Source organism: Neodiprion virginianus, chromosome 3 (genome assembly GCF_021901495.1).
Source record: "Neodiprion virginianus isolate iyNeoVirg1 chromosome 3, iyNeoVirg1.1, whole genome shotgun sequence".
Classification (NCBI taxonomy): Eukaryota; Metazoa; Arthropoda; class Insecta; order Hymenoptera; family Diprionidae; genus Neodiprion; species Neodiprion virginianus.
The window spans coordinates 8,329,861-8,356,768 of record NC_060879.1 but is presented as its reverse complement, the minus strand read 5'-3'; the positions used below and the strand labels follow the sequence as shown (position 1 = coordinate 8,356,768).

Below are 26,908 nucleotides of genomic sequence, written 5' to 3'. Positions count from 1 at the left end.
CCATGCTGCATTTGTTTTTTTTTTATTTCAAACTGATTTGAACTGCAGTTGCCGACCGTAAGGTGAAGTAAGGTATACAGTTATACAAAATAAAATGACAAACAACAAGATATATCTCCATTACAAAGAAAATTATAAATCCTTACACTATGTATCTTATTTTACGTTTTATAACGCAATTTAAATACTCGTATCTTGACATTTTCAATTTTAAACTAGAATTGGGGCAGCGTTTCGATTTGTCGATTCAAATAAAATTTTCATATTCATACATATATATTTCATTCTGAAACAATTTATGAAATAATTTCACACACTGTCAGCGTACTGTGCCAGAATTACATCACTTTTGCGTCTCTACAGTCGATTGTTTCGTTCCGTTTCGATTATCGCCCACGCACAAATTGCACGCCGCGAATCGCAAAGGCAGTCAAAGCTTGACCTCCGCCTCCGTTTCGAGCGCCGCTTAGTGGGAACCTAGAGAAGCTCACAACTGTCAAAATGGCGCTCAAGGCACAAGTCGGTCAAAGTGAGTAGAGAAATAAATTTCGTATTACTGATTAACGGGGTGTAGAAATTAGCGGGAAAGCAACGAGAAGTCAAGGGCGAACCCGGGTCGCTTAATTCGTGCTATTTTCCGCCCAGTTCCGGGCTCGTGAGAATGACAAGCATCCCGTAGATACGTGGGCGTACATCGCTCGACGATTTCCCCGTAGTTTTACCCGGCCGTAGGTATCGCGATACGTCAAATTTCGGAAAACACGACGCGTCTCCTTTTTCCCTGTCCATGCCGGGACTCGCCGGGTTTCGCAGGCAGTTCCATCTCCCTCTTTTTGCTCTCTCTCTCGCTTCTTCGCTGTTTCTTTACCTCATCGCTTTCTGATTCGCTCTCCCAGAAAACCGCAATGACTCATCTCGACTGAGACAGCCAGGCAATGGTACAAAATACTCAACGCAATGCCTTCGCTTCGTGATAAAAGCGGTCTAACAGGCACGCTTCGAGTTTTTCACACGTTCTCAAATCGTTGAAACGATCCGTTAACTATAATCGCCCTCGGCTAATACGATTCGAATAGCTCATTCTCGCATACCTCGTTGATGTAAATAACACCTGTCAATTTACCTGTGATGATACCTTATGCGTGGCGTGAAATAACAGGAAAAGAAAACGTAGTATTTAACGTCTGACACTAGAATATATTGACAAATTAGGCTTACAGAAAAATCGAACACCATTAAGTGTAATTCACCTAGATTTCCTGTTTGTCTATTGGTTGACAACCAGGGAATCTGTAATTAGTGCACAAAGTGCATATTGATCCCCCCAGAATGCGTACTAGTCGTAATCGGTCTTCATTTGTTTTCATTTCCCGGTTAAAATTAGACGTTACGTTTCATATTTTGTTTTCAAAATGAATTCGAATATGACTGAAGTGGGTCGAATGCTTTTACATATAAAGAAACATTCGTTCCTTATTCGGTGGGAAAAACGTGGGAAAAACTAACGGAGAAGGCAGAAAACAAAAAGAAAAAAAATCTGCAAAAATAGACGGAAAAACGCGGTGCATATGTCAACGTTTGATTTCGGTCCGATGCGTCGGCGCGAGTTTAAGGGGTCATTCGGCTGGCGTGACGTCATTGGTTCCAGGGGTGGATCAATACGAGACCGTCGAAGATTACAAGAGCACCGGGAGGTCACCCGACGAACGCGGGCTCCTCGTGTTCCGATAATCTCGTTAGCGCCTAAGCTTAGCTTTTGCACACCTGTTTGAAAACGGAAGTCTGATATTGGGAATTGAATTCGATCCCGCTGATCTCTTGCGATCTATTTTTTTTTCAATATTTTACTACAGAAACGATCAGATAAAGGAACTACGTTAAATTATTGTTTTGCCGCAATGAGCGGCTCGATTAAATTTAAATTAAATTGTTAAATTAGCAATAATTGCCAAAAATTAATTAGAAAAAAAAAGAATGAGTCTAATTTATTAAGAAAATTCAGGGTTGCCACTCTACCTGGAAAACCTGGTGTAGTCGGGGACTTTTATTTTGCCTTTACAATTTTACTTTCCGAAATTAGAGATTACGTTACTTTACGAATACTTTTATATCAAAATACCATTCGTTATTGAAAATAGAAAAACGATAGAAAAAATTCCTGGAAATGACTAGAAAAAAAAGGACTTTCATTTTAGCTGGAAAAATTAGGGAGTTGTGCCGAAATTCTGGAAAAACTGAAATTTGGTACTCAAATTTTTATGTTGCAAATATTTTAACAAAATACTCGGCATATCTGTGTATACATGTAATTCAGTTTTGAGGAAAAAAATTAAATATAAGTAAAGTACGAAGATTTGAAAATATATAGAATGTAATTTTTAAAAATTGATTACATTTTTTTTGTTCCACATTTGAATTTTAAAAGTCTAAATCTATGTGGAAAATCAAGATTTTGGATATAAAATCAACCTGGAAAAACAGAGAATTCTATAAACCTAAATTAGTTGGCTATCCTGAAATTATTATCTTACTATTTCACTGAAATAGATTCACTCGATTATTTATATTTCAGGGTAATGACCCAATCTCATACCTATACAATTTTCTATTGATACCAATTGTTCCAATAATTCGTGTACCGACATGATTCTATTTTATAAAATTTTTCAAATCAAATTATCTTATAGTACCAACTACTTCACTTTCTTTCTATCACTAACTGAGCTTATATTCCTATTCATATCAGTCGTTGTTGATTTTCTGATGACTGTATAAATATCGTACAACCTACACTCACACACAATTATGTATTTCAGCATTTGTATTCTAACACTATTCAAAATACCAAGGAATTTCATATGGGTTCATAATTTATGACAGCTTTAGTCACAGTTTATAATTGATGAGATCACAACAATTTTTTATGAAACTAAGTATATTAATCCAAAAGTATTTTTTTATTTTTTTTCCTGTAAAGCTATGATCGATTTCACTTATGAATAATGAAAGATGTGGATCATTTTTAATTTACTCGAAGTTTCGATCTATCGGGCTGAACGAAAAGTGTTCCAATAACAAATGAAATTATGAATATATCATCTACTATTATGTACTTTCAAATAGCTAATTAGATATTATTCATTCCCAAAAACTTACCATTACAACACTAAACTGAAAACTCAAGTTTTCCATCAAGTTTGATCAATTGGAACTTAACGTACTTAACTTTTATTAGAAAACTTGCAATGAGGACAAAATTCTTGTTCTGTATAAATTTAACCGTTTGTACTTAATTGAATACTCTGTCAAAGCGAGAACTTATGCGAGAGTAACTGTGATAGAAAAATATACGATGTTACATAAAACTGATGAATATCTTTCAGAGATTATGAATGAAGTCATCAAACAGAAAAAGAAAACAGCAGGTGGTGTAGAATGGAGAATACTGGTCGTCGATCAGCTGGCGATGAGGATGGTTTCGGCGTGCTGCAAAATGCACGACATCAGCGCGCAGGGTATAACATTGGTCGAGGACATCAACAAGAAGAGAGAGCCCCTGCCGACTATGGAGGCCATCTATCTGATCACCCCGTGCAATCCATCCGTTCAAAAACTTATGGAGGATTTCAACAATCCGACAAGGACAATGTACAAGAGCGCCCATGTTTACTTTACCGAAGGTATGATAATTTCCTTGCGACATCATCGCCAGGCACAGATTTAGTTGGACGTGATAAACTGATCGTCATACACAAGACACTCCTCCTCGTTTAATTTAAACTCACCCAAAAAACATCGATTTTATTTTCTTGTTTGTTTAATTTTTAACAGTTTCATTTATGCTTACATTTTACACGTGCGGCGTCTGTTTGACCTCTCGAGTATTCGGCAACCTGGGAATTAACTTTAAATTCTTGCAAGCTCGGTTAAGTTTCATTTTTAAAGGCTTAGAGTACCTGTTTCAAATTGAGGTTCTCAGTATTTCTTTCCATCTAGTTCAAATCTTTGAAATCCTTCATTAAAAAAACATGAAATTGTTAAGAAATGTCTCATTTTTTAATTCTGTTATTAATTTTAGTTTTAGTTACAGTTAGAATTTGAGCTTGTTTATTTTCAGCGTGCGACGATGAGTTGTTCAAAGAATTGTCTCAGTCGATGGTTGCTAAATTTATAAAGACACTTAAAGAGATCAACATTGCATTCATACCGTATGAGGAGCAGGTAACTTATTATTTGTATAGTAAATGATAATTCTTCTTTCCTACTCGTATTTCGTGGTATTGGGGCACACTAATCACAAATTTAATATCATCGAATTATTAAACACAACCGAGATTATGACTTGTTGCTGTTCCCAACTTCCCAAAACCCTTCACATTTCGACCATGTTCTATCCTTATCAAACGACACACGAACCAGATCTTGCCATTGAATTAACTTTTTCGCTTGCTGTCAATTTGTGCCTGCACTTGTCCAGTTTGCCCGGAGGAGCTGTTCAATGAACTCTGCAAGTCTCTAGCTGCTAAAAAGATAAAAACCCTGAAAGAGATCAACATCGCGTTCCTGCCGTACGAATCGCAGGTGAAGAATATTTGCAGAAGAATTTTTTTTTTTCAATAAATTAGAACGAAAACTGTAAATTATCCTTCTGATGAACGCATTATAATTTAAGTGTAGCGTCCACCAGATTAGATTAGACATCATTTGTCATTGCAAGCTTACGATTGATTATCGCTCTTTTCAAACTCATGATGCATCGTCTTGTCTTTATTTTCATCTAAAAGAACAGTTTGCTTTGCAATTATTTCCTTCAAGCAGGTCAATGGTCAACAAATCAACCTTCCTTCTAACCGTTGCTATTCTTCTACTTCTTTTTCTTTTCATTCTTCTTATTCTTGTTCTTCATTGCATGCGCATGTGATTAACCACTGGTCAACGGTATTCTGATACTCTACCCATTTACAATCAGAGTGCTCATCAATTCGGAAAGTCTAAGACATCTCAGGGTTTTTAATTTCGCAAAGAAATCTCAACAAGTCTCGTAAAACTTTTTATACAATTTTCAAATCTTGCAAGAAATTTAAACAGTCCGTAACGAACTCTACTTACTTCCGTACTTTCGATACACAGTAAAGTTCGTGACTAGGAAAGGGACAATTTTTATCTAGCCTACTTGCGATCATTGAGGAATTTTTTAATTGCGCAACAACTGGACACTCTGAATGATTGATGTGTGGTTAAAATGCACCCCGTATGTATCTGTTGAATTGATCATTCTTGCTAGTCAGATCATAAGTAAATTACATTGCTTTGCTTCATTAGGTGTGACTCTATCTATATCATCTAATTTAACAATTAACGGCTTCCAGGTATTCTCGCTGGATTCCCCCGAAACGTTTTCCTGTAGTTACAATCCTTCATTTATAAACTTGCGAAATGCTAACATGGAAAGAATCGCTGAACAAATCGCAACGCTGTGCGCTACTCTTGGGGAATATCCATCTGTCAGATATAGAAGGTGTGTAATAATAAGCTAGTACACAATATCGTTTCAGAAGTATCTTAAAGCAGCCTCGCCGAAGTTGTGGTACAATTTTAACTTCTTTACTTACAGCGACTTTGATCGCAACGTCGAACTGGCACAAATGGTGCAGCAGAAACTCGATGCCTACAAGGCTGACGAGCCGACAATGGGGGAGGGACCAGAAAAGGCGCGGTCTCAGCTTCTTATTCTCGATAGAGGATTCGACTCTGTCTCACCACTTCTACACGAACTCACTCTACAGGCTATGGCCTATGATTTACTAGAGATAGAGAATGATGTGTACAAGTACGTCTTACAATTTGGTTTAGCAATTATCGTAGAGTATCCATGTCGCACCTTTTTTTTTTTTTTTTTTTTATCCATTCTTAAAAGAATTTTTCCGTATTTTCACGTTAGCCCAGAAAAACATCTGCCAAATGTTTTTAAATTTCCAATCCTAAGTTGAGAAATTTGTTGAAAACTAGACTTCTTAAAAAATCTACTTTTCATTTCGTAAGAAAGATGAGATATAGTCAGAAACAATGGCCCCACTAACATAAAAAAAACCCCATATATTTTCATTCGATTTGCATTGACGACTTGCTAATCATGTTTATTACTCAATTAGGTACGAAGCATCCGCTGGACAAGCTGAAAAAGAAGTATTACTTGATGAAAACGACGAGTTATGGGTCGATCTCCGGCATCAGCACATAGCTGTCGTATCCCAGTGAGTGCCCGTAGTTTTTTGTAGTACATATGTTTATATGCCTTGCTTCCTAATATCGATGAATTCATAATTTTATTGTACACAGAAATGTAACAAAGAACCTGAAGAAGTTTACGGAATCTAAGAGGATGCCACAGGGGGACAAGCAAAGCATGAGAGATCTTTCGCTGATGATTAAAAAGATGCCACAGTACCAAAAAGAGCTCAGCAAATACGCGACACATTTACATCTTGCCGAAGATTGTATGAAACGTTACCAGGGAAACGTCGATAAGCTTTGCAAAGTTGAACAGGTATGCGTATTATTTGTATCATTACATTCAAAATACTATTGACACTTTGCATTTGTACAGCAATATCATTAATCGCTTAACCTTCTGGCTAACTTGTTTTCGATCTAAAGGAAATGAATTATGTAACAATGCATCCCATTCTCTCACGTCAGCTACATTGCCAATCATTGTCACATAATTCGCGTAGAATTTGTATTTTATTTCAGATTGAAAACAAGTTAGCTGGAAGGTCAAGATGCTAAGAAATATTACTTTACCTTGAATACTTGGGATCTGAATCTCGAGAAATCTAGTGACTGTCCAAAATTTTTCACATTGACATCAATCGAATTACTTCATCATAATACCAAAAGATCTCACGCGATTTTAGGATGTAACAATAACAGATGGGAAATTGTAGTAATAAATATACTTGACGAGGTTGAAAAATTTATCTTCATATTTTACAGGACTTGGCGATGGGAACGGATGCAGAAGGAGAGCGCATAAAGGATCACATGCGTAATATTACGCCAATTTTACTCGATCAAACTGTCGACAACACAGACAAACTACGTATAATAGCGCTTTACGTTATCAGCAAGAACGGCATTACAGAGGAAAATTTGAACCGTCTTGTTCACCACGCGCAAATATCCCCGGACGACAAGCAGACCATCGTCAATATGGCGAATCTTGGTATCAACGTTGTGGTAGAAGTAAGTGAAAATAGTTATTTAAAATAAAAATCAGTCAAAGTGATTAGAGCAATGAAAAAGAGACTAAAATACTGAATAAACTAAGACTCAAAATAAGATAAGGGTTATGTTATCGATTTCAAACGGCCAAAAATTTGGTAGATTCGTTCAATTTTACTCCACAATGTTTTATTTAGTTTGGAACTTCTTCCGTGGTATGCCTATCATGAAGCCCTATCTAAGCGCTTAGAAATCTCTATTAAGTGTTCCTGATGATGGCTGGCTGGGCCCAGTCGAAACGTTGCCAAATGAACCCTAACGGTTTTACTCCTGTCAAAAATTAACCTTCACCGACGAATTTCCCACTCATAAGTCTTGAAACATCGATATCTAGCGAAAACTCAACTTTTCACTTCCGGGGTGATAACAATAACCTCTTTTTTTCTTTGAAAAAAAAAAGGAAACGGGAAGTTAGAAATTAAAGTAGGTTTGGTATGCGATTTATCACATGAACTTTTTCCCCAGGGTACAGTTGCATAATATTTCAGTTAGCTTCCACTCAGTGCCATGCCATGCTGTGCCGCATAATGCTCGCAGACCTTAGTGCTGTCCACAGTGAAATTTTCTTGCGATTACTGTGATTTTGTAGTCATTTTTTCAATCAACTCCATTACAGACGAAATAACTTGCTTACACCTAATGTAACAATTGCATTCTACAGGGTAACCGCAAAAAGATGTACACCATAACTCGTAAAGAAAGAATAACCGAACAAACTTACCAGATGAGCCGCTGGACTCCAATTATCAAGGATGTAATGGAAGACTGCATCGAAGATAAACTAGATAGCAAGCATTTCCCGTTTTTAGCTGGACGGGCAGCAAGCTCCGGATATCATGCACCGACTAGGTAAACATAGAAAATTTATCCGTTTTTCAGGGCATTTTTCCACACTTGCAGGTTGCCTAAGTTTAATTTCAACATTTTCAGCGCCCGCTATGGTCACTGGCACAAGGATAAAGGTCAACAAACAATCAAGAACGTACCTAGATTGATAATATTTATCGTCGGTGGTGTTTGCTTCTCGGAAATCCGTTGCGCATACGAAGTAACGAATGCATTGAAAAACTGGGAAGTTATTATCGGTAAGAAAATACGAATTAATTTATTATTTAGAAAATTGCATTTTTGAAAGAGAACCAATATAGAAAACTGGTAGAAGGAGTAAAAAGTTGAAAACATACTATCCGTGGATGATATTTAAGTTAAACGACATATAGATACTTGCAGTTCAGTGTCTGTAATTTTCGATTTTAACAGGTTTTTACTTCGAGCTCCTGAAGTTGTGCTAACTCAAGATGTAATTTCCCTAAACGTATCCGATTTGTGTTACAGGTTCTTCGCACATTATCACACCAAAATCGTTCCTGACGGATTTGAGTAAGCTGCATGTGTAATGACTGATCGTTTAAATAACATTACATTCCTGCAATCAACGTTACGCAAAGATTCTTTGATGAACCTGCAGTTAGTGCTTGTAGCCTTGGTTTTTGTCAGTATTATCAACCATAGATTAGAATTATAATGAATTCTTGATGTCAATTCATATATATGTATTAGCGGGTCCTATCTTATATATATATATATATATATATATATATATATATAAATATATATGTATATGCACGTATACACTGTAGCAGTGGTATACGACGAAGTATGATAATTATACCTGAACCTGATAGAAGATAACAGAGATTAGTTTTAGACATTTAGCCAATAAATGAATAAGAAAAAAGGAAAAAATAGAAAGCGGAAGAGAGAATATCAGAGAGAAATAATTTATACCCCAAAATTAAGTGCCTATATGGTGGACAATTCGTTCAAGATTTATGCGTTGATAATGCTGATAGCGATGTAGCGTTCATATATGAAGTACGTGTATATGATGTAGTACATACATTTCCAAGCAATATACTATGTTTATTCATAAAATCATTCGCTACTTTGAAATTATGTCGAATGCGAGTATACCTGAGTGTAAGAAAAATATTAGTGATAAAATGATGATATAACTGTGTACATTTTTCTTTTAATGTTTTCTATTTTTCCGTTATTGACTTGCGAATTATTTAAATAATATTATCGTCAATCGTGAATTTCATATCACTATTATCTTTAATTTATTTGATGATTTGAAAATTAATTATTTTGTATACGTATATTTAACGATTTTCAGTTTAATATTATCGAGTATATTTGTAAGAGACAATTTGTTGAACCTTTTAGAGGTTCTAACGCGAATCGGATTCTCTCTAATATTTATTAACAATGTTACGTCAAAAAAACGTAGATTGACTCTGTACTTGCCGAAGTTGTCCAGTCGTGGTTTTGCGTTATGTAGCTTGAGTATAACATACAGCAGAACTGTCTTCGCCATCAATGAAGATAACCAATTAATACTTTCTACCTAGCAAACTACAGTCCGCGATGATTTCAATTGTGTATTTAGATTAAGTGAACAATAGTACCGGTGCTACACGTAGGTTCTAGAAGAATAGAAATCTGTGTTTCCTGATGCATGTTTAGTTTGATCTCCATATACAACAAACACGAGTTGCAACCAAAGCTGTATAAATCACTCGCCGCTGGTTTGTGAATAATGATCATAATTCAATAATATCTTGAAACTTACGATCAAATTATACTACGAGTTATGGGATGTGCTAAATTATTAATTATATTATACCTATATTTTAAAATAAATTGTATAGATTCAAAGAATGTTCAAGTATATAATGTGTATTACACACACACGTACACACACACACCCCCACACACACGATATACATACATAAACGGCGTTCACGATCGGTCAGTGTAATATTATCCGTTACTTAAGATAATTTTTAATATATATATATATATTAAAATATTATTATCATTGTTATCATTATTAAATTCACAATATTTATAAATTATATAAAATATATAATATAATATATACCTATGTATCTAGCTGTATGCTAAATGAAGTGTTCTGCTTATAAAGGCCTATACATGTCATCATCATATGAACTACGGCATTATTCATTCGTGATCGGTATTTAATCCCTTCGTAATAAAATTATAATCTAAGATAGCCGTTTTTTAAATACAATTGACTTTTCGTTTTCCCGTATTGCGTTATTTTTCCTTTGATGGCAAAGTTGACTAAACATAATGTACCAATACTATGGAGTCGATTCTATACGTTCAATAAAGAAAGTGAAACGTTCTAATGGAACACAAATGATGGAACTTGAAATGTTATCGACGGTGTTAGAATGAGTAAAAAGAGGATCAGTTGGTAAATCATAACGATTACGGATGCAAATCTATTGCTGGATTCCTCAACGGTACATCTAACATCAAACGGAATGAATCAGAATGAATTTCTCGTGGATAGGACTGCGACTGCGCAAAACGCATATTTGAATGTCCGTGGACTTGCGGCTTTGGCACTTGGGGCATCAGTTTGCATGCCCAGTTGCTCGTATTAAGGCGCCTATTAGAGTACTGATCTGTGGCACCGATAATACGATGATCTACTGACTATTTTAATGGATCTTCTCTGAGTGTCTAATTTTAAATAAACAACAAACAGGTTACGATTTGTTAACATGAATTTTATATCACGTCGGATCAGGTACAGAGAATTTTTCTTGTGATGGCAGTAAAGTAAATAATTAGATGTACATGACGTAACTATAACTATTCATAGTAGAACTATTTGCAAATGTTGTTACAATAGTATATTTTCTGAGACCTGTCGACTCGCGATGGAAACCTAAAACTCAGCGTTAACATTCTACGTGTACGTCATCAGGTCAATTTGTACAATAATATAATATTACATGTACGTACGTATAATAATATTTATATGTAAGATCGGACTCCGAATCGTTACTCACCCGATTTCTCCGTACTTTAAAATATAATTATTTACACACATACAAATTTTCTCAAATAAATCCCTGAGGTTCTAAATTTAAGCAATATACTTATACGTCTTATACACTACCGTTGGAAATTAAATATATAAATGATGCGTAAAAAGTTCTTTTAAAAGGATGTAAACATTCGCCTTTCAACAAAATGTCGAGGTTCTGTTCTGTGTTCATTGTTCAATATAGAAATTCGAGTTATTTTTGGTAGTCATTTATCATGAGTAGTCACTAGATGTCACTAGGGGTTCAATATTCGCGTGAGCAAAGACGTTAGCAGCTGTAATAAGTTTCGCCAATTGTGTCAATTGCAAACACATTTTATTCATAACCGTTCGACGTGAAATGAGTCAAGGTCAATTTACCATATTTCTCCAACAGTGTGCATAATTGTATAACTGTCACATATGCTTGGGTACGTAACGTTTCTAAATGCGATCAATAACAACAGTTATTCAATGTCAATTCGATTAAATCCTTAAATCTACATCCGTAGCACCATGATCATTATCATCAAGATACAAACAGTCGAGACTTTCCTAGCTGCCCTATCTAGGCGAATCTTTCTTGAACTCATCCCTTTTGGAAGGGTCTAATATAGCGCCAGTGCACAATGTGCATGTGGTTTATCCGTACTTGAAACCTAGCGATGGTTTGAGCTTGGATAAAATTTAACTATAAATAAAACTAAATCACTGTCTTTTTCCTATTTGGGTGTCACGGATTGTCGAATATTTCCAACAACAAAACGTCGAAGCAATCTGACCGCCGTTGAACCCTCGTCGATTAATCATACACATAAATACGTAAAACACCAAGACTCAAGGCAGGAGCTGGCCTTTCTGCGGCTCAAGGACCTGCGGTGCGGAGGGTGCGACAGACCTGGGGGCCGGCCCCAGAGTCTTCGTTCTGCCGGAGTAATAGTCCTCGATCTCTTGAAGGCTTCTTCCCTTGGTCTCCGGCAAGAAGATGTAAAGATAAACCGTGCCGAGGAGCGGAATCATACCGAACATCAGGTAGATACCAGGTTCCGTAAGGGCGACCCGCAGGAACGGGAAGGACTTGACCACCGTGAATACGAAGATGTGAGCGGACATAGTGGTCAGGCCACCGACGATTCCGCGGACTTGAACCGGGTAAACCTCACCGATCATCACCCATGGTATGACCAAAAATCCGAGAGTGCAGAAAATGGTGTAGCTAAATATGCAGAACACCGGAATCCAGGAGTGAGCGCTGTTCAAAATCACGTCAGTCGTCCCGGCAGCCTTAGCCGCCTTTGCCGCCTCCGCCGCTTCCGCCATAGTGGCGAACTTGTAGATCCCGAGGCCAAGCATGGACAGTGCGCATCCAATCGACGACACGAAGGTCAGAGGACGACGGCCGCATCTTCGGCATAAAATACAGGCAGCGACGGTCGAGACGAGTCTGACCGCCCCGAGGATCATGGTGAGGTAGTTTTTGTCCATCTTCGCGCCTGAGGCTTGGAATATTTCAACCGCGTAGAAGGTGATGGCGTTGGTTCCCGACCATTGGTAGATCAGGAAATAGAGGGCGAGAACGATGAAGGGCTTTATGACCTTGGGCTGCAGGATGGCTCTTAAGATTTCACTCGGACCGGAAAGGTGTTGGACCTTATTCTGCTTGCTGAAGTTTATCAGCACGTCCATTTCCCGCTCCAGGTTGCAGCTCTTCCCCCGGAGTCTGCCTAACGCACGTCTCGCCTGCTCCGGCTTCTGACGCGACATCAGGTACGACGGGGTCTCGGGGAAGAGAAAGATCAGGATCAGGGAGGTTAGCGGGACCACGGAGCTTATGGCAGCGCATATTTGCCAATGAAGAAAACCGCCAATAATGTACTCGACCAGAACACCGGTGCTCACTCCGACGCTCGCGATCGCCACTAACATTCCTCGGAGGTGAGGCTGCGTTACTTCCGCGGCGTAGACTCTCGCCGGCGCGCCGACCATCCCCGAGCCCAGACCCACGAAGAACCTGCCCGCATATATCATATCGATGTTCGTTGCGAAGGTTATTAGGACCCATCCCAGAAGCGTTGGTATCTGCGTTATGATCAGCGTCATCTTTCTACCCAGAAGGTCTGACAAGTAACCGGACAGAAAGCAACCGATTGGAGTGCCGATCGCGTTGATACTTGCTGAAAATGAAATTAGAGGTCTGTTAGCACTTTTGCGTCAAGTTTTCAATTGCGAGTAAGGTTCGTTTCTGTTGTCTTCTAGCTAGATCCGAATTGAAGTCAGGTCTACACTTCGCGAAAAGGTGGCTTGTATTCAATTGCACAAGTCACGTGAATTAGTGAAGTCAGATGAATTCATGTGAGATCTCCTAAAGTCATTTCAAAATCACTTGAACTCAATCTGAGACTTTTGACTTCGTAAGGTTAGTTGGAGTCATATACATAGATTCAACTGACTTCAAGTCATTTGAAGTTACTTGAATTCAAATTGTTTCCTTTGACTTCATATGATGAGACTTGTAATTTAAATATGTTTTTAGATCACAAAATATACGATATGAAATGGGCAAACGTTAATTAAGCTTTCATCATGCTTATCGTTTGGTACAAAAAAAAAAATTGACATGATCAAACAATTATGAACTCAATATCTTGAAAGTGGAATTGAATTATTTAAGGAATTGAAGTTCGTCAAGAAAATCTTTCTTTCCATCAATAAACGAAAAAATGGTATCTTTTACCCAATTGCGATAGACCAGAGCTTATTTTGTTTGCAAACTGATTTTCTGAGAGAAAAACTCACATTCGAGGAGGTTTCTAGAGAATTTATTTGTGAACAAGATGAGCTGCAGTAACAAAATGGACATCTAAATAGAAAATAAAATATTTCTAGTTACATATAAAAAGCAAATGAATTACCTATCCATGATTCTACGGTATCGTTAACCTCGATAAAGCTGTCCGCTGATTTCATCTGCGGAATAGCAATGGCCGAAAATCCGAATACCATTCCAGTGTTGATCGTTCCCAACTGGGCAACGAGGGCCGCGACAACTTGTTTAAAGGCACTTCCTCTTCCCTGCTTTGCATTTGGTGTGGTTACAACGTACGAACTTGGAGTCGCCTTTTCCGAATTCGCAGCCACCGCCGGCTGTATCTGTGCATTTAATTCCAAATTCACGAGCGAAGTTTTTTCGGGATCGAGGTTGCTCTGGTCTTTCCTGAAACAGAAATGCATCACAAAAATTAGGTCCTGTTTTGAAATTTGACAATATTTTATTCAGATTTTGTCCCGATAACCCTGCAAAGATTTTTTCAGACGTGCGTAAGTCAAAAAAAAATTAAAATAATACCGATTAAATATTTTTGTAAAAGAATGTGAAAATAAACCGAGTAATTCTGTTTTCTTTTTATGTATTTCAGCACACTGATAACCAATTTGAATGTTGTCTGAATAATATTTCAAAACCTTACACTACAAAACTATAGTATAAAACATGTTAATATTATACAAATTTTTACGTTTAACGATATTTTTATCGTTTCACGACTTGTTTGCAAAATTTCATAATAAATTCATAAATAACCAGACTCGTAAGTTTCAAGGTTAACATTCCAAACAAAGAAAACATTCATTCGTGTTTTTTGACGATACCTAACTGGCAAGCCAAGGGCACTAGTGACCTGAGATTTGGCATCATCTAGCGTTTTTCAGTCAAACAACACGTGGATAAGTGCCAACTGAAAATTCGAGCCAAGTGAAAATTTCACCTATTCTTATTCGTCATTCGCGTGTAGAGTTATTTTTGTGAGAATTTTTATCATATTTTCAGCTAAATCTTGTAAAAATCACAAAATTTACTTGCACTTTTTTCAAAAAATTTTTATAAATTGCACTGGCGATGAGGTAGTCTAACACCCTGTGCGAATTTTTTTCTCGGATATTAGTAGATATTATACACATGTTCTATCTCAATCTAATAAAGCTCTAATAAAGTTGGTATTGCTCTATCACGTATTGTAGGGTTGCAAAAATTGTTTGTATAAAAGATCGAGTCGTTATAGAAATTACACCAATAATCGAGCGTAGACAGGAAATGTTAAATTCTGTAAGAGAAAATAACCCGAAATGATACTATGAAAAGAAACTTGACCGACGGAATAACTAAGGAACATAATAGGAATTATTTGAATCAGACCGACAAATCTGACCCATTTAATATAAGCATCTTCAGATGCACCGTTTTGTTTGAACGAAAGATCACAAATATACATTGAATACATCCACGAGTTATAGTTCCTAATTCAATCTTCAAAATCCATATAAAAGCGTCTACCGGTAGGTACTTTTGTGAAAAGTGACTGGCCGTAAAATGGGGTGAAATTGATTCGAAAAAAACAACGACAATTCATTCGGTACGACATGATAAAAAAAAAAAACAGAAAAAAAAGAGACGAGACGACAAAGGGGTTGTGTAAAAATCACACGTCTCCAAACAAGCTGATGATCCCATTCAAAGGTTGAAAGTTATTCTGAATGTGAAACTTCAAACGCAATACGAATGCTCTCAATTGGCGCACAGCCCTACAATCTTCGGTTAATATTATACCCCTCCGCATCATACTGTCACGTACATATATAGCGTGTCCACTTTGCTCTATTTTTAAAAGTAGAAGCCACTCGTTACAGTTTGTACTATATTACAATCCACACTATGTACTATACTATGGATGACGATAGTCACAACATTTATAGAAATCGCTCCCATGCCGCACAAATTTCTTTGGACAACTCCAAAAGACCGCGTCTTTGAGCAGCTCCAAGAGTCTAGAAGGTTAAAAAAATTGAAAACGAAAAGAAAAATTTCAGGGATATTTCGCCGACTATCCACTTTTTATGTTTTAAACATCATGTTATTGTTCTTCTTTCGAATTTTACTCTTTTATCTACATTTATATCTACATTTTTACACACCTGGTATACCTATGTGTAAACAAAAATCACCGAGCGCGGTTGTTTGTTTAAACACAAGCTTCTGTACTTTCTCCAAAGTGTCGTCGTAGATATAAACCAAAATCATCTCATCACGGAGCCGACAAAGAACACGTGGAGCTAACTTTTAATAGCATAGGAATGATTGAGGATGTTCTGCGACTGGAACGCCTTAGTTGATAGTTTCTGACACTCCGCTCAACGGCAGGAGGGCAAAAATCATGCCATATTTTAAATAATGTACACAAACCACGTTGAATTCGACGGAGAGAAAACGGTGAAATTCAGCGTGTCGAGTGACAAACTGCGCATGCGAAAAATAATTGAATTCTATCGGTGGGCAAGATTGTACCGCGGCAACATTTTCGTCTCAAAGCCACGGATGCCAACTTACCCAAACTCTCGGCGTCGAGTGAAAATTCGGCATTATGTTGTTACAACGATTCATATCAGTCATCAGTCGTCAATAAATTAACGATAACGGGTCGCTAAAACTTCGCGATTCACTACATCAACTGTTTGCGAGTTGCTCATCATAAAAAAAAATCGCATCGCCGCGCTAAAGAGCTGACGCTTAAGGTGGCCAACCTGCAGGTGAATCCGACAATACTCGCGCATGCGCGGTCGGACACTCAATCTTCCAAGTTTCAGCGTTTCCTCTCGGTATATCCATGTATCACCGTATCGGAGTAATTAATATGTATAATTTGAAAAATATCTGCTGCCACGCTGCGAATGCGGACGACGAGTTCTTTCATCTGCACTACGAGAATCTGCCGACACGTGATGTGACGTATTATGGTATGGCAGGCATGCTTGTATGGATATGTAATACACAGATACGATATCTCGCGGAGTGGAAACCGGCGTGACAAGTCGTATCCCGTATCTTGTAAACACTATATTAAAGTTGTTTGTCGTTTGCTCATTCCTGTGTCTACAGAACCGGCGAGCGATCTACCGAATGGACGCGGAAATTGAATTTACAAGAAACAAAGCGCCATATCTTCCCATAAATTACTCAGATGCGCGTGTGTGCCCGTAAAAAAAAAGCCTTTACACTTCATTAATAACACGATCAAACAAAAGCCATAATAGTCATAATCGATGCCAATGCAGTTGGCGTCAGAGTGATAATAAATTATTGGTTTTCACCAGTATACAGGTATATACTGTATAGCTCCATTGTGAGCATAAATAATTCGTCATGCAAATTGTGTTATAGATTTCCTTTGAACTTGAGAAGGAAAATTTCGATTCCAATTCACACGAATATTACAAATAATTTTAATAAATAGTGTACGAATATTGATAAGGAATCAAAGTAATTTTTGCTTCGTAGTATTTTAAGGGGTTGCCTTGGTCGATTTCAACGTTCACGTATTATATCTCCAAATATCGAAATGTACGCGTCGCAAACACGAAAAAGGTAACAGCTTAACAGCACCATTCTATACACAATTCTGAAGAAAAATACTCGAGCGCATTTTCATTTGACGTAGAAATTAAGAAATGGCATGAATGTTACGGATTTAATATTGCGGTTTCGTAGAATCTGTGTTAGGGGCCATACTTAAATTACGTAACAAACGTAAGGGAGGGGGGGGGTCAGACTCGATTGTTACACTTTGTTACGATACGGGGGAGGGGGTCTTTTGATGCTTGTACGTAATTTTTTGAATTGAATGTAAAATTTTTTGATAATTAATAAAAAAATTCAAACTGAATTCCCGCGCCAGATTCTGTTATAGCCAAACCTTTAACATTTTGAAACTAGCGCGCTGCGGTAGCTCTTGGCATTAGATCACTCAACTTACAGCAATTAAAACACTTAATAATTAATTAATAATTAATAAATAAAAGAATAATGAAAAATACAAATGATTTTAATAAAATTTTATGCTATTTCGTTATTTGATTCCGAAAAATTACGTACAATTTGGGGGGGGTTGACATTTTGTTATGATCTGATACACAGGGGGGGTAGGGGTTGAAAAGTTCTTCAAATTCCGTTACGTAATTTAAGTACGGCCCCTTACTTCTTTATTTCTGCGCCTGAGGAAAATGAATTGGAGTGTTTTTGTTCAGAATTGCATACGGAATGGATATTTTAAGCCTTTTTTTACGTTTGCAATGTATGGACTTTGATATCTGGAGACATATACGTCAACGTCGAAATCGATCAAGGCATCCCCTGAGGTACACGTGGTGTGCTAATACTTTGCATTTCTTCTTATCGAGTCACTCGTAATTATAATTTACTGAATCAATAGAAGAGAAAATTTGGCTAAGAAAAATGAAGACAAATATTTCGCCAGTGCGTAATAACCAGCTAATTGAGAGAATCATTTAACACCTTTTAATCTCCAAATTTTTGTTACCGTTTGTAATTAGCGTATACTTTCTAACATTATTTTCCGTAATCATTAAGGATTCTAATAAGTCGCATCTTCTTGCGATCTTTTTTCCTAAAAATTGTCACTTTCGAGAAAATGAAAAGAGAATAAATTTAAAGTTGACCTGTCTTGAAAATTAATCGTTAACGCTGGCTAATTGATCGTATTGTTTTCCCTTCCAATGTTCAAAAATTACACCGATAATTTTTTATACTCTATCCTACCGACGTAATGACATTTTACATGAAGTAGATGAATGCGGAAGGCTTGCAGGCTTACCGAAGCTTATTCGAGCTCTCGCAGACTCGCAACGATGGGCTTATCGCAATGGATCCGTTTTGTACATTTCACGGTAAATTTACTCAATAAAAACAAGCGTCGTACAGAGGATGATTGCAGCAGCGTGTAAACAGATAATTAATCACGGAAAACGTGCGTGTGCATACGTGTATAGTCCGTTCAAAGTAACTTCAATATGGTCGAATATGATTCACGCATATCGTGAACGGTTGGTTTCTTTCGTGTCGGTTATAAATTCTGTTAACGAATTATTTCTACCGTTAGCGTAGTTTGTCAAACTAAATTTTCAGTCATTGCGACCGAAATCATGAAACTGTGTAACGCAAGACTTTTTCCAAAACGTCTTCAAATTCGTTAATGGTAGTGAAAAGTTTGTTGAATTTGTTGAAATTTACGCTGATAGATTGAGTAATTTTACCTTTATTCACGTAAACGCAATAATTTCATTCAAAAAGCCAACCTTATCGGTATTGAACTCTGTAAATATTATTCTGCAGGTTACTGCAAAGAGTATTTCCGTCTTGAGTCGTACGATGCTCTATAAATCATAACAACGCGCAGGTTTTAAACAACCTATTTCCAGAGTTTGCTTTTTTATAATTCCTTCGAGAAAGAATAAACAGTAATGGTACACTTTGGTTCAGCGAAATTATTACAGCATCGTTTGGTGACCGAAATAATCAAAACTGCTGTTAACGAGATTGAAATTTTTTTAAAAAAGCGAGAAAGAAATTCGTTTTTGCTCGTGATTTGACAAATTTTCAAAGTACTTAACGAATTGTCCGACGGAATTATTGATGCTTGTTCGTATTCAATCAAAAAAAATAAATGATTCACATAAACCAAATACGAGCTGATAATTCTTTTTTTTTAATCCGCAATACGATTCGTTCTGTCTTTAAGTTAATGATTAACGGCTCCTGCAATACACAGCGATTTCAACGAGTTCCAGAAACTTCAGCAATGCATAAAATAGACTGTTGAAACTCAGCGAGACTTATAATTTCTTTTTTTCTTTACTTTCACGCAGCCAGTAATACCTACGAGGAAAATAATGTTTTTCTCGATTTAACAATAACTATACCAGCTTTTTGCAATTCTGATCTCAATAAACGATGATTCGGTGTAACAGCTCTTATGAGAAATTTGAAAACCCGTGATTATAACGATAATTTAAACAAGGGATTAAAAAATACTTTATATATGTAACAATTGGATCGGGTTAATCGTTTCTGGATTTGAAAGCTTGCAAACTAGAAGTAATTCGTTCCGAATAACACATCAATTTTTTTCTAGGGAGAAATTTGTAAAAAATATTGAACCCGATCGAGCATAACCGTCTCTGTCGAATCGAGGCCAATATTACGCGCAGACTCACTGACTTACACGCGAATCATGGGTGTTCCCGTCTTTTATTATTTACGACAATTATCGTCTTTTTTTAATGGTAAAATCCGTGGGCGTTGTTATGTATTTTTGAGTCCGCACGCATGCAGCGCAGTATCGAATATATTAGCCGCAAAGAAAAACAGCTGACAATGAGAGAAGATTTTTTACCGCTGGAACGAAACGGAGAGAAAACAAATAAATAAATGAAACAGGCAGACGGAGATAGACAAAGAGTGGCTTTGCTCATTATCAAAGCCTCGAGGTTGAACAGACACGAGCGCGATGCGTGGCAATCCGAGATCGCGGAAGAATATTTATATGCACACAGGCGTTTGCTGCTATGTGAACGAAATTCCAATGTTAATTGTGTCCGGGGTTTGTTGAATTATCGAAACAAACTGCGGGATATAAAAATAGGAGGCCCCGTGTTATTGATTTTTACCATGATTTTTAACATGCTGATGATATTTTGATTAGTCCGAATTTCAGCTTGACGAAAATTATTACTTTCAAAATTGAGAATAACGTCGAAGGAGGAGAATTTGCAAAATTTGTCTTGGCTGTAATTTATACGTTTCACCGAATATCGGACTATTTTAAAGTTATGAAATAATGGGCTTTTTAATCATGTATTCTTACGTTAACTTTGACCTCATGAAGATTTTTAGCCAGCAGTAAAGATTAAAATTCAGACGAACGGTGCTGCTTCCAAGATATCTACTGTTTAAAAACGGTCTTTGACACGTTGCATTCGACGGGCTATATAATGTGAAAAACTCGTACTTTCGAGAGCATGATTTCAGGAAAATTTAATGTTTGATACGATCATTTGATCGGAGCTGGTAATTTAAGAACGCGAATTTTAGGATTTTTTTAATGAAAAAACTTCGTGAAATGTAGACATTCTAAAGGTAGAAAAGGCTAAATGCCTAGGAAGAATTGCCAGAATGTTCGATTACTCTTCCGTTGTAAACGATTCTACATATAGCCCTTCTGAATTTGAATTTTTCTTAATCGACGAATTTCTACATCCCGCAGACCTTAATCTTCCTCTAATCATTCCTATCATCCTTCCATCAATACGATTCTTGCACACTTCGAGCTTTCGAATTCTTAATTTTTCGATGAATCATATTTTTTTACAATTAATTACCAATACAATTGCTAATGTTCCTGAAGCTTTGTTGACAGAAAGTTCAATTTCTGGATTGACGTTATACTAACTTTTCTAATTCTAAGATGTTCATCAATTTTCAACTTCATTTTTTGGTCCTTTTATTACGTAATGTTTTTTTATATTCCATAAATTATTTTATTAATTTATAACTTTATCAGGTTCCCTCCGCATTACCTCACATTTACAGGCTAAAGCGAGATAATCCTGATGCTATTTGGCCAAATTCTGCAAACTTAGGAATTATAAAATTATACGGTAGGATAAGCCTGAATTTTTACACAGTCCCAAGTTATTTAAGAACAAACGAGTCGACTAAACCTCAGTTTGTGACGGTACATTTTTGATGCCTCGCTTTTATCCCACTTCGCCAGTAGTTGGTGTTTAATTCATTTGTTACGTGTTCAAAATTTCGATAAACCAATAATTTTCTCGATGTAATTTCGCATTTGCATAATCTGTAGCATGTTAGACTCTATTTTTGTATAAATTTGAAATATTTTACAATAGTACGAGAATTATCTTATCGAAACGTGTAATTACACCCGACAAATTCGAACTTCAGAGCATATTTTCCTTCGTAGTTGTTCGATTGTCGATCTCGAAACGTATCGTCAACATGAAATTAGACGAACTGTATCTTCCAGATATTCGAAAGCAAGACATTTCTTCCGAGATCTCATCCCATGGATGAATCATGCGGTTTACGCGATCAGCTGCTAGAAATGCGCTGATGTAAAAATAGTCTCCGCATCGGACGCTGCAAGCCGTTTCTTCGGTTTTCCCGCCACAACCAAGAGAATCGTTTAAACACACAAAGAGAGATTTGAAGCCTATCTTCCTCGGCGATCGATCGAGTTTTTTCATCGAGATCCCGGGGATTTCACAATAACCACGAGACCTCGTGGCAGACCCCTGGCGTACATTTTTTTTTTTCAACTTTTGTCTGTAGTTATTAATAGGAAATACCTTCTGACATTCTGCTATCGCTGATTATTTCCGCGAAGATAAAAACTATGCCAAAGCGTTGCACAGAACCAACTTTGCGATTTAACGAGAGTTCCCCTGGCGAAAATTTTCCACGCCAAACTACGAAAGTGTTCCAAATGACGTAAAAAACGATTATATCTAGTCGTCTCCTACGTCATTTGGAACACTTTCGTAGTCTGGCGTAGAGAAAATTTTCGCCAGGGTCGAATTGCCCACGCGATCTATTAATTTTATCCCGAGGTAATCGTACATTGAGTATATTCCAAATTATGATGTTCGTCAGCCACAAAGATCTCTTCAATAATACGTAAATCGAATATGTTGAAATTATAAAGAAAACCGAAAGCATGGCATCGATATGTTTTTAGATTCGTTTGATTTCACTGTGTTTATATTCGAGAGACGTTTTTTTATTTTCAGGAGAACAGATATCTCGTATTGGAATTACAAAAAAAGATATCGACAACTGACCAACCAACCTCCCCAAATTCCTGTACAATGTTTCGATATTCTATCCGTATAAGACGGAAACTAATTGGAAATTAGACGTGTAATTATGCGTGTGAATATATTATTATTTTACTCATACTTACGCGTTATTCATCTTGCGTTGCTCGTTTTTTTTTCTTTCCTTTGTTTCCAAAAATATCACAGCCTCTCTCTTTCTTCCAAGCTTAAACCGCTCTTCGGCAATTGGAATTTTACCAGTATATCGCTCGTTTTTATCACTCTCGCTTACTTATTACACAATAAACATATGTGTGCCGCAACGTTAATCACGTATAGGTCTGTTTTTTTTTTTTTATTTCGACGACATTTTCTTGTTTAAAATAACAATTTTATCAACAGTCGCGTTGACCATTTTGAACCACACACTTTGTATCAATTGCACTGTAAATAAAACTGCTGAATTTATTTTAAACGAGGTATTAAGATAAAAAAAAAAAGAATCTAGAATATCGTCGAAGCAAAGTTTGAAAAACTCTACGACCGAACCTAATCTGTCTCTTTTTTCTTATTCTTCTTTCTTTTCCCAGCCGAGGTTACACAGTCCTGCTTCTGCCGTACATCCTTCCATCCCGACGAGGGTAACGAATCCTTCTATTTCTCCGAGGGTAAAGTCGCAGCTTACTGGGCGAAACGCGTGACGTCCGCGAAATGGTCGACGATACGCGTCTCTGCGCGTTTTCTTGACTGGTTGTCGCGTTTTGAGCGACGTCCGCCGCGAGCGCGCGGCTTTATATAAACGAATCTTGGGTCAACAATCGTGTGGGCGGTCATCGGCGAGGGGCGGGGGGGGGTTCTTAACCACGTGCCTTTTATCTATCGCTGGTAACACGCTCGTGTGCGTGTACAATACGCGCATACACACGGGTCGGCTGGTATACTTCGGTCTGTGTGCAGGCGGAAGATTGTGGAACATTGATTGAATCGAGACCGCGCGATTGTATCGATCGATCTCGATTTAATTGCGAGTACTTCGTATGTTCGTGGGGAAATTGGTACAGGCGATAGATGCCAGAGATGAGGGGAAACGAGGAAACGTAAGAAAGGAAACTTCTACGAGATTGACGTTAGTAACGTTGTTGTAACCAAACGCTGGGGAAAAAAATATCACTAGATTTTGAGGAACTAGGATTTCGATATGTTGGTGTGTTTTGTTTTCGTTACGGTTTACAATTCCAAAATGGCTAAATTACGCTTTTTCCTCGGCTTGAATCGTTACGATAACGTTACTGACTTCGATATGATAACTTTTTGTCCATCGCGTGACATTGCGGCTTATATACATATTTATGATGCGCATTGTAAGATTATTCGAGGATTCTTTTATAACCTGTACCTTTGGTTACGTAATCACTGCACTTCGAAATTAAAAATAATGCGTCGATCGTTTCTTTTCAGATCTGTTGAGCGCTGAAAAAAACACAATTTTCTTGACAAAAATATGCCATATTATAATATAATATTTATATAACGATAAGCTTATATTGTTTTTGTAACTACGTATTGCGGTGGTTTGATGTTGGCGCAACAATAAATTGATGTTAAAACTTTGTTCAGCTGGAATAATGTGGGTAAGTAAACAGACAGATTCAATATTGTAATAGCCAGAAACTGGAATATTGACAACTATCGACTATGATCACACTACAAAATCATTTACTTATGCCACATTTTCTAGTAATTTCAAAAATTTCGGAACGTCGTTGTAACGATACCTGTTTCACTAAAAAACTTCCAGTAACTATAACACATGAAATTCTTCCGAACGTCAAGTTAATCAAGTTTGATTTCATTGCAAGAATACCTCTTCGCTATAACCTAGTATTAAAGAAAAAGTGTCTCAACATGTGAATTTCGACGAAAGAAATCCTCGTGTAATTCAAATCGTTCGGAATTAAATCACGTGATTTACAGAGAATTAATTCAGGCACAAAACAATTTCGTCGGAACTTATCAAATAATGCAACATATCATGCAAAAAAAAAAAAATGGGTTTGTGCGAATTGAAATTCAAACTAACCTCAGTTTCGCTGTGACCTTGAATTTACACGCATTGTTTGTGCGCTTAATTTTTTCCCTCGACTGTACGCGTGTACCATCCTTAACCGCACGTGATCATAAATAGTCAATTACGGTTTTAAGCATGTGCAGAAGTTCCATTCTACGGTGTATTTCAAAGTGACATTGTATATTCGTAATAAATTAATCTAGCAGATATTCACACCTGTATCTTCTAGGTTACAGATGCCCAGATGTTGACAACCGTGGATTCGCATAATCATCGAATTATATTGTAGCTGAAACAGCTTTGACGAACATGTAGAGAGAGAGAGAGAGAGAAAGAGAGAGAGAGAGAGAGAGAGAGAGAGAGAGAGAGAGGCGAAGGAAATAAAGAAAAGCATGGAAAGAGGCCAATTGCTTTGGGGCCATGTGCATCAACCGTGCAGCTGGAATAGATTTTGCAAAACGCATCTGGTATACGTTAGAAAAATAAATTACCGTTCCTATGAATATATAAGTCGTACAGTTTGTAATTATTTTCTTTTGCTTATATTGCTGTATTATACGAGTATTCAACCGATGAATTTTCAGTTAAGGTTGTGAAATGTTGTAAGGTGTGGTTATCATTCGCAGCTGGTGACCGACTAAAAATAGAATTGTACCAGTTTTACAACCGGCCTCTGATACACCTTTAACTTTGACGAGAATACAATACTATCTTTGTTGTTCTGAAGTAACGGAGGAAATTACAAATCTAAATGCATGTACGGCCATTTGATTTTCTTAAAGATACAAAACAAATTTTTACGATGTCACATAACTTGAAATATATTGAAAATTTTTTTCACTTCTTACGAACGTACTTACTAATATCCCGTTACATATTTGTGTATATATTTCAACGAACATTACACCGGCCGTTTTTTCGGAACGAGAGTGAAAACTACATTTTTTTCGCTCGATGTATAATATACCACCGATTTCGCAATGAGCTTTAAAAAACTTTCAAAAATATACGTGAAACGACTCAATCAAAGACTGACAATTATATACTGGATATTTTCTATCGGATAACTTGCAAGAGCTTGTGTTCACATGGAAAATTCTGCTTCGTTCGAGTCGAAGGAACTGGAATTCTGCGTAAGAATAAATTCAAAAACTAGTTTGGTTCGACCGCGTTGTATATAGATATGTAAAGAGTGAATTGCTAACGACTGAACGGTTTATTACGCATGCGCTGAAATACACGACCCAGAGCAGTTGTTTTGTCAGAGCGACCAACGATCGTAAATTTATATGACTAACAGCTGTCGATATTTCTCAGGTTCCGTACATCGCGGCGACCTGTCATCTGAATTTATAAATATTGGTTAACTTGACAAAACAAGTGCTTTTGCTCTCGAATTTCAGCGCACACGCATTAAATCACGCAGCCCTTAGCATTTCACTCTTCATAAATGTGTATTAGATTGTTTGAAATTTTTTTTTTCCTCTCCAAACAAGTTTGAAAATTTCATTAGGGTGTAAAAATATGCCTGTACATGTTTTTGTAGAGAGTTGAACGCTCTTCAAAAATGGTCTTCTAATATTTTCTGATCAATTCACTCGTTCAAAATATATTCAAGTTCTTTAAACAACTTTTCAAAGAATATATTTATTACAAGATGATGAGTGATCTTTTTTCCAGAGCGTTAAATTTTTTACAAAAATATGTCTGCGAATTTTCCTGCACGACGCATCGTTGACTAGTTATGAAAATCAGAAGGAGCAAAAACCGTTTTTCCCCACGTTATTCTCATGGAAAATAGAAAAGTGAGGTGACTCACCTCTCAATGTTAATACTGAGAGCTCGAATTTTAACAGGCGTATTTTTATACCTGAGAGAAACTTTTGAAGTAAGAAAAAAATTTATTTTTTGAAACACCGTGGTATATATCTATATAAAATATAAATCTATACACATTACGTACG

The 26,908-nt window shown here is 36.9% G+C and overlaps 2 protein-coding genes and 1 long non-coding RNA gene across 5 annotated transcripts; 2 read left to right on the top strand and 1 right to left on the bottom strand.

Annotated features, from left to right (window-relative positions):
• Positions 1-426: 426 nt before the first annotated feature.
• LOC124301451 (protein ROP) lies at positions 427-11,185 on the top strand. 2 transcript variants are annotated; one of them, XM_046756522.1, is made up of 11 exons: positions 427-529; positions 3,384-3,680; positions 4,478-4,581; positions 5,370-5,518; positions 5,615-5,830; positions 6,153-6,254; positions 6,340-6,547; positions 6,997-7,245; positions 7,946-8,133; positions 8,215-8,369; positions 8,620-11,185. In XM_046756522.1, exons 1-11 carry the CDS (start codon positions 502-504, stop codon positions 8,679-8,681), a joined length of 1,758 nt encoding a protein of 585 aa, XP_046612478.1. In that variant the 5' UTR covers positions 427-501; the 3' UTR covers positions 8,682-11,185. The 2 variants fall into 2 exon arrangements, with proteins under 2 accessions (XP_046612478.1, XP_046612477.1); XM_046756521.1 differs by lacking the exon at positions 4,478-4,581 and adding an exon at positions 4,118-4,221.
• On the bottom strand, positions 10,872-23,652 carry LOC124301449 (facilitated trehalose transporter Tret1-2 homolog). Of its 2 annotated transcripts, none has more exons than XM_046756520.1 (3): positions 23,023-23,652; positions 14,107-14,408; positions 10,872-13,368 (listed from the first exon to the last, which is right to left on the bottom strand). In XM_046756520.1, exons 1-3 carry the CDS (start codon positions 23,031-23,033, stop codon positions 12,032-12,034), a joined length of 1,650 nt encoding a protein of 549 aa, XP_046612476.1. In that variant the 5' UTR covers positions 23,034-23,652; the 3' UTR covers positions 10,872-12,031. The 2 variants fall into 2 exon arrangements, with proteins under 2 accessions (XP_046612476.1, XP_046612475.1); XM_046756519.1 differs by lacking the exon at positions 23,023-23,652 and adding an exon at positions 22,080-22,120.
• Positions 23,653-24,390: 738 nt separating this feature from the next.
• On the top strand, positions 24,391-25,803 carry LOC124301456 (uncharacterized). Its single transcript, XR_006907485.1, has 3 exons — positions 24,391-24,507; positions 25,174-25,255; positions 25,286-25,803. It is a non-coding gene; the product is annotated as an uncharacterized LOC124301456 (long non-coding RNA).
• The last annotated feature ends 1,105 nt before the right edge of the window (positions 25,804-26,908 follow it).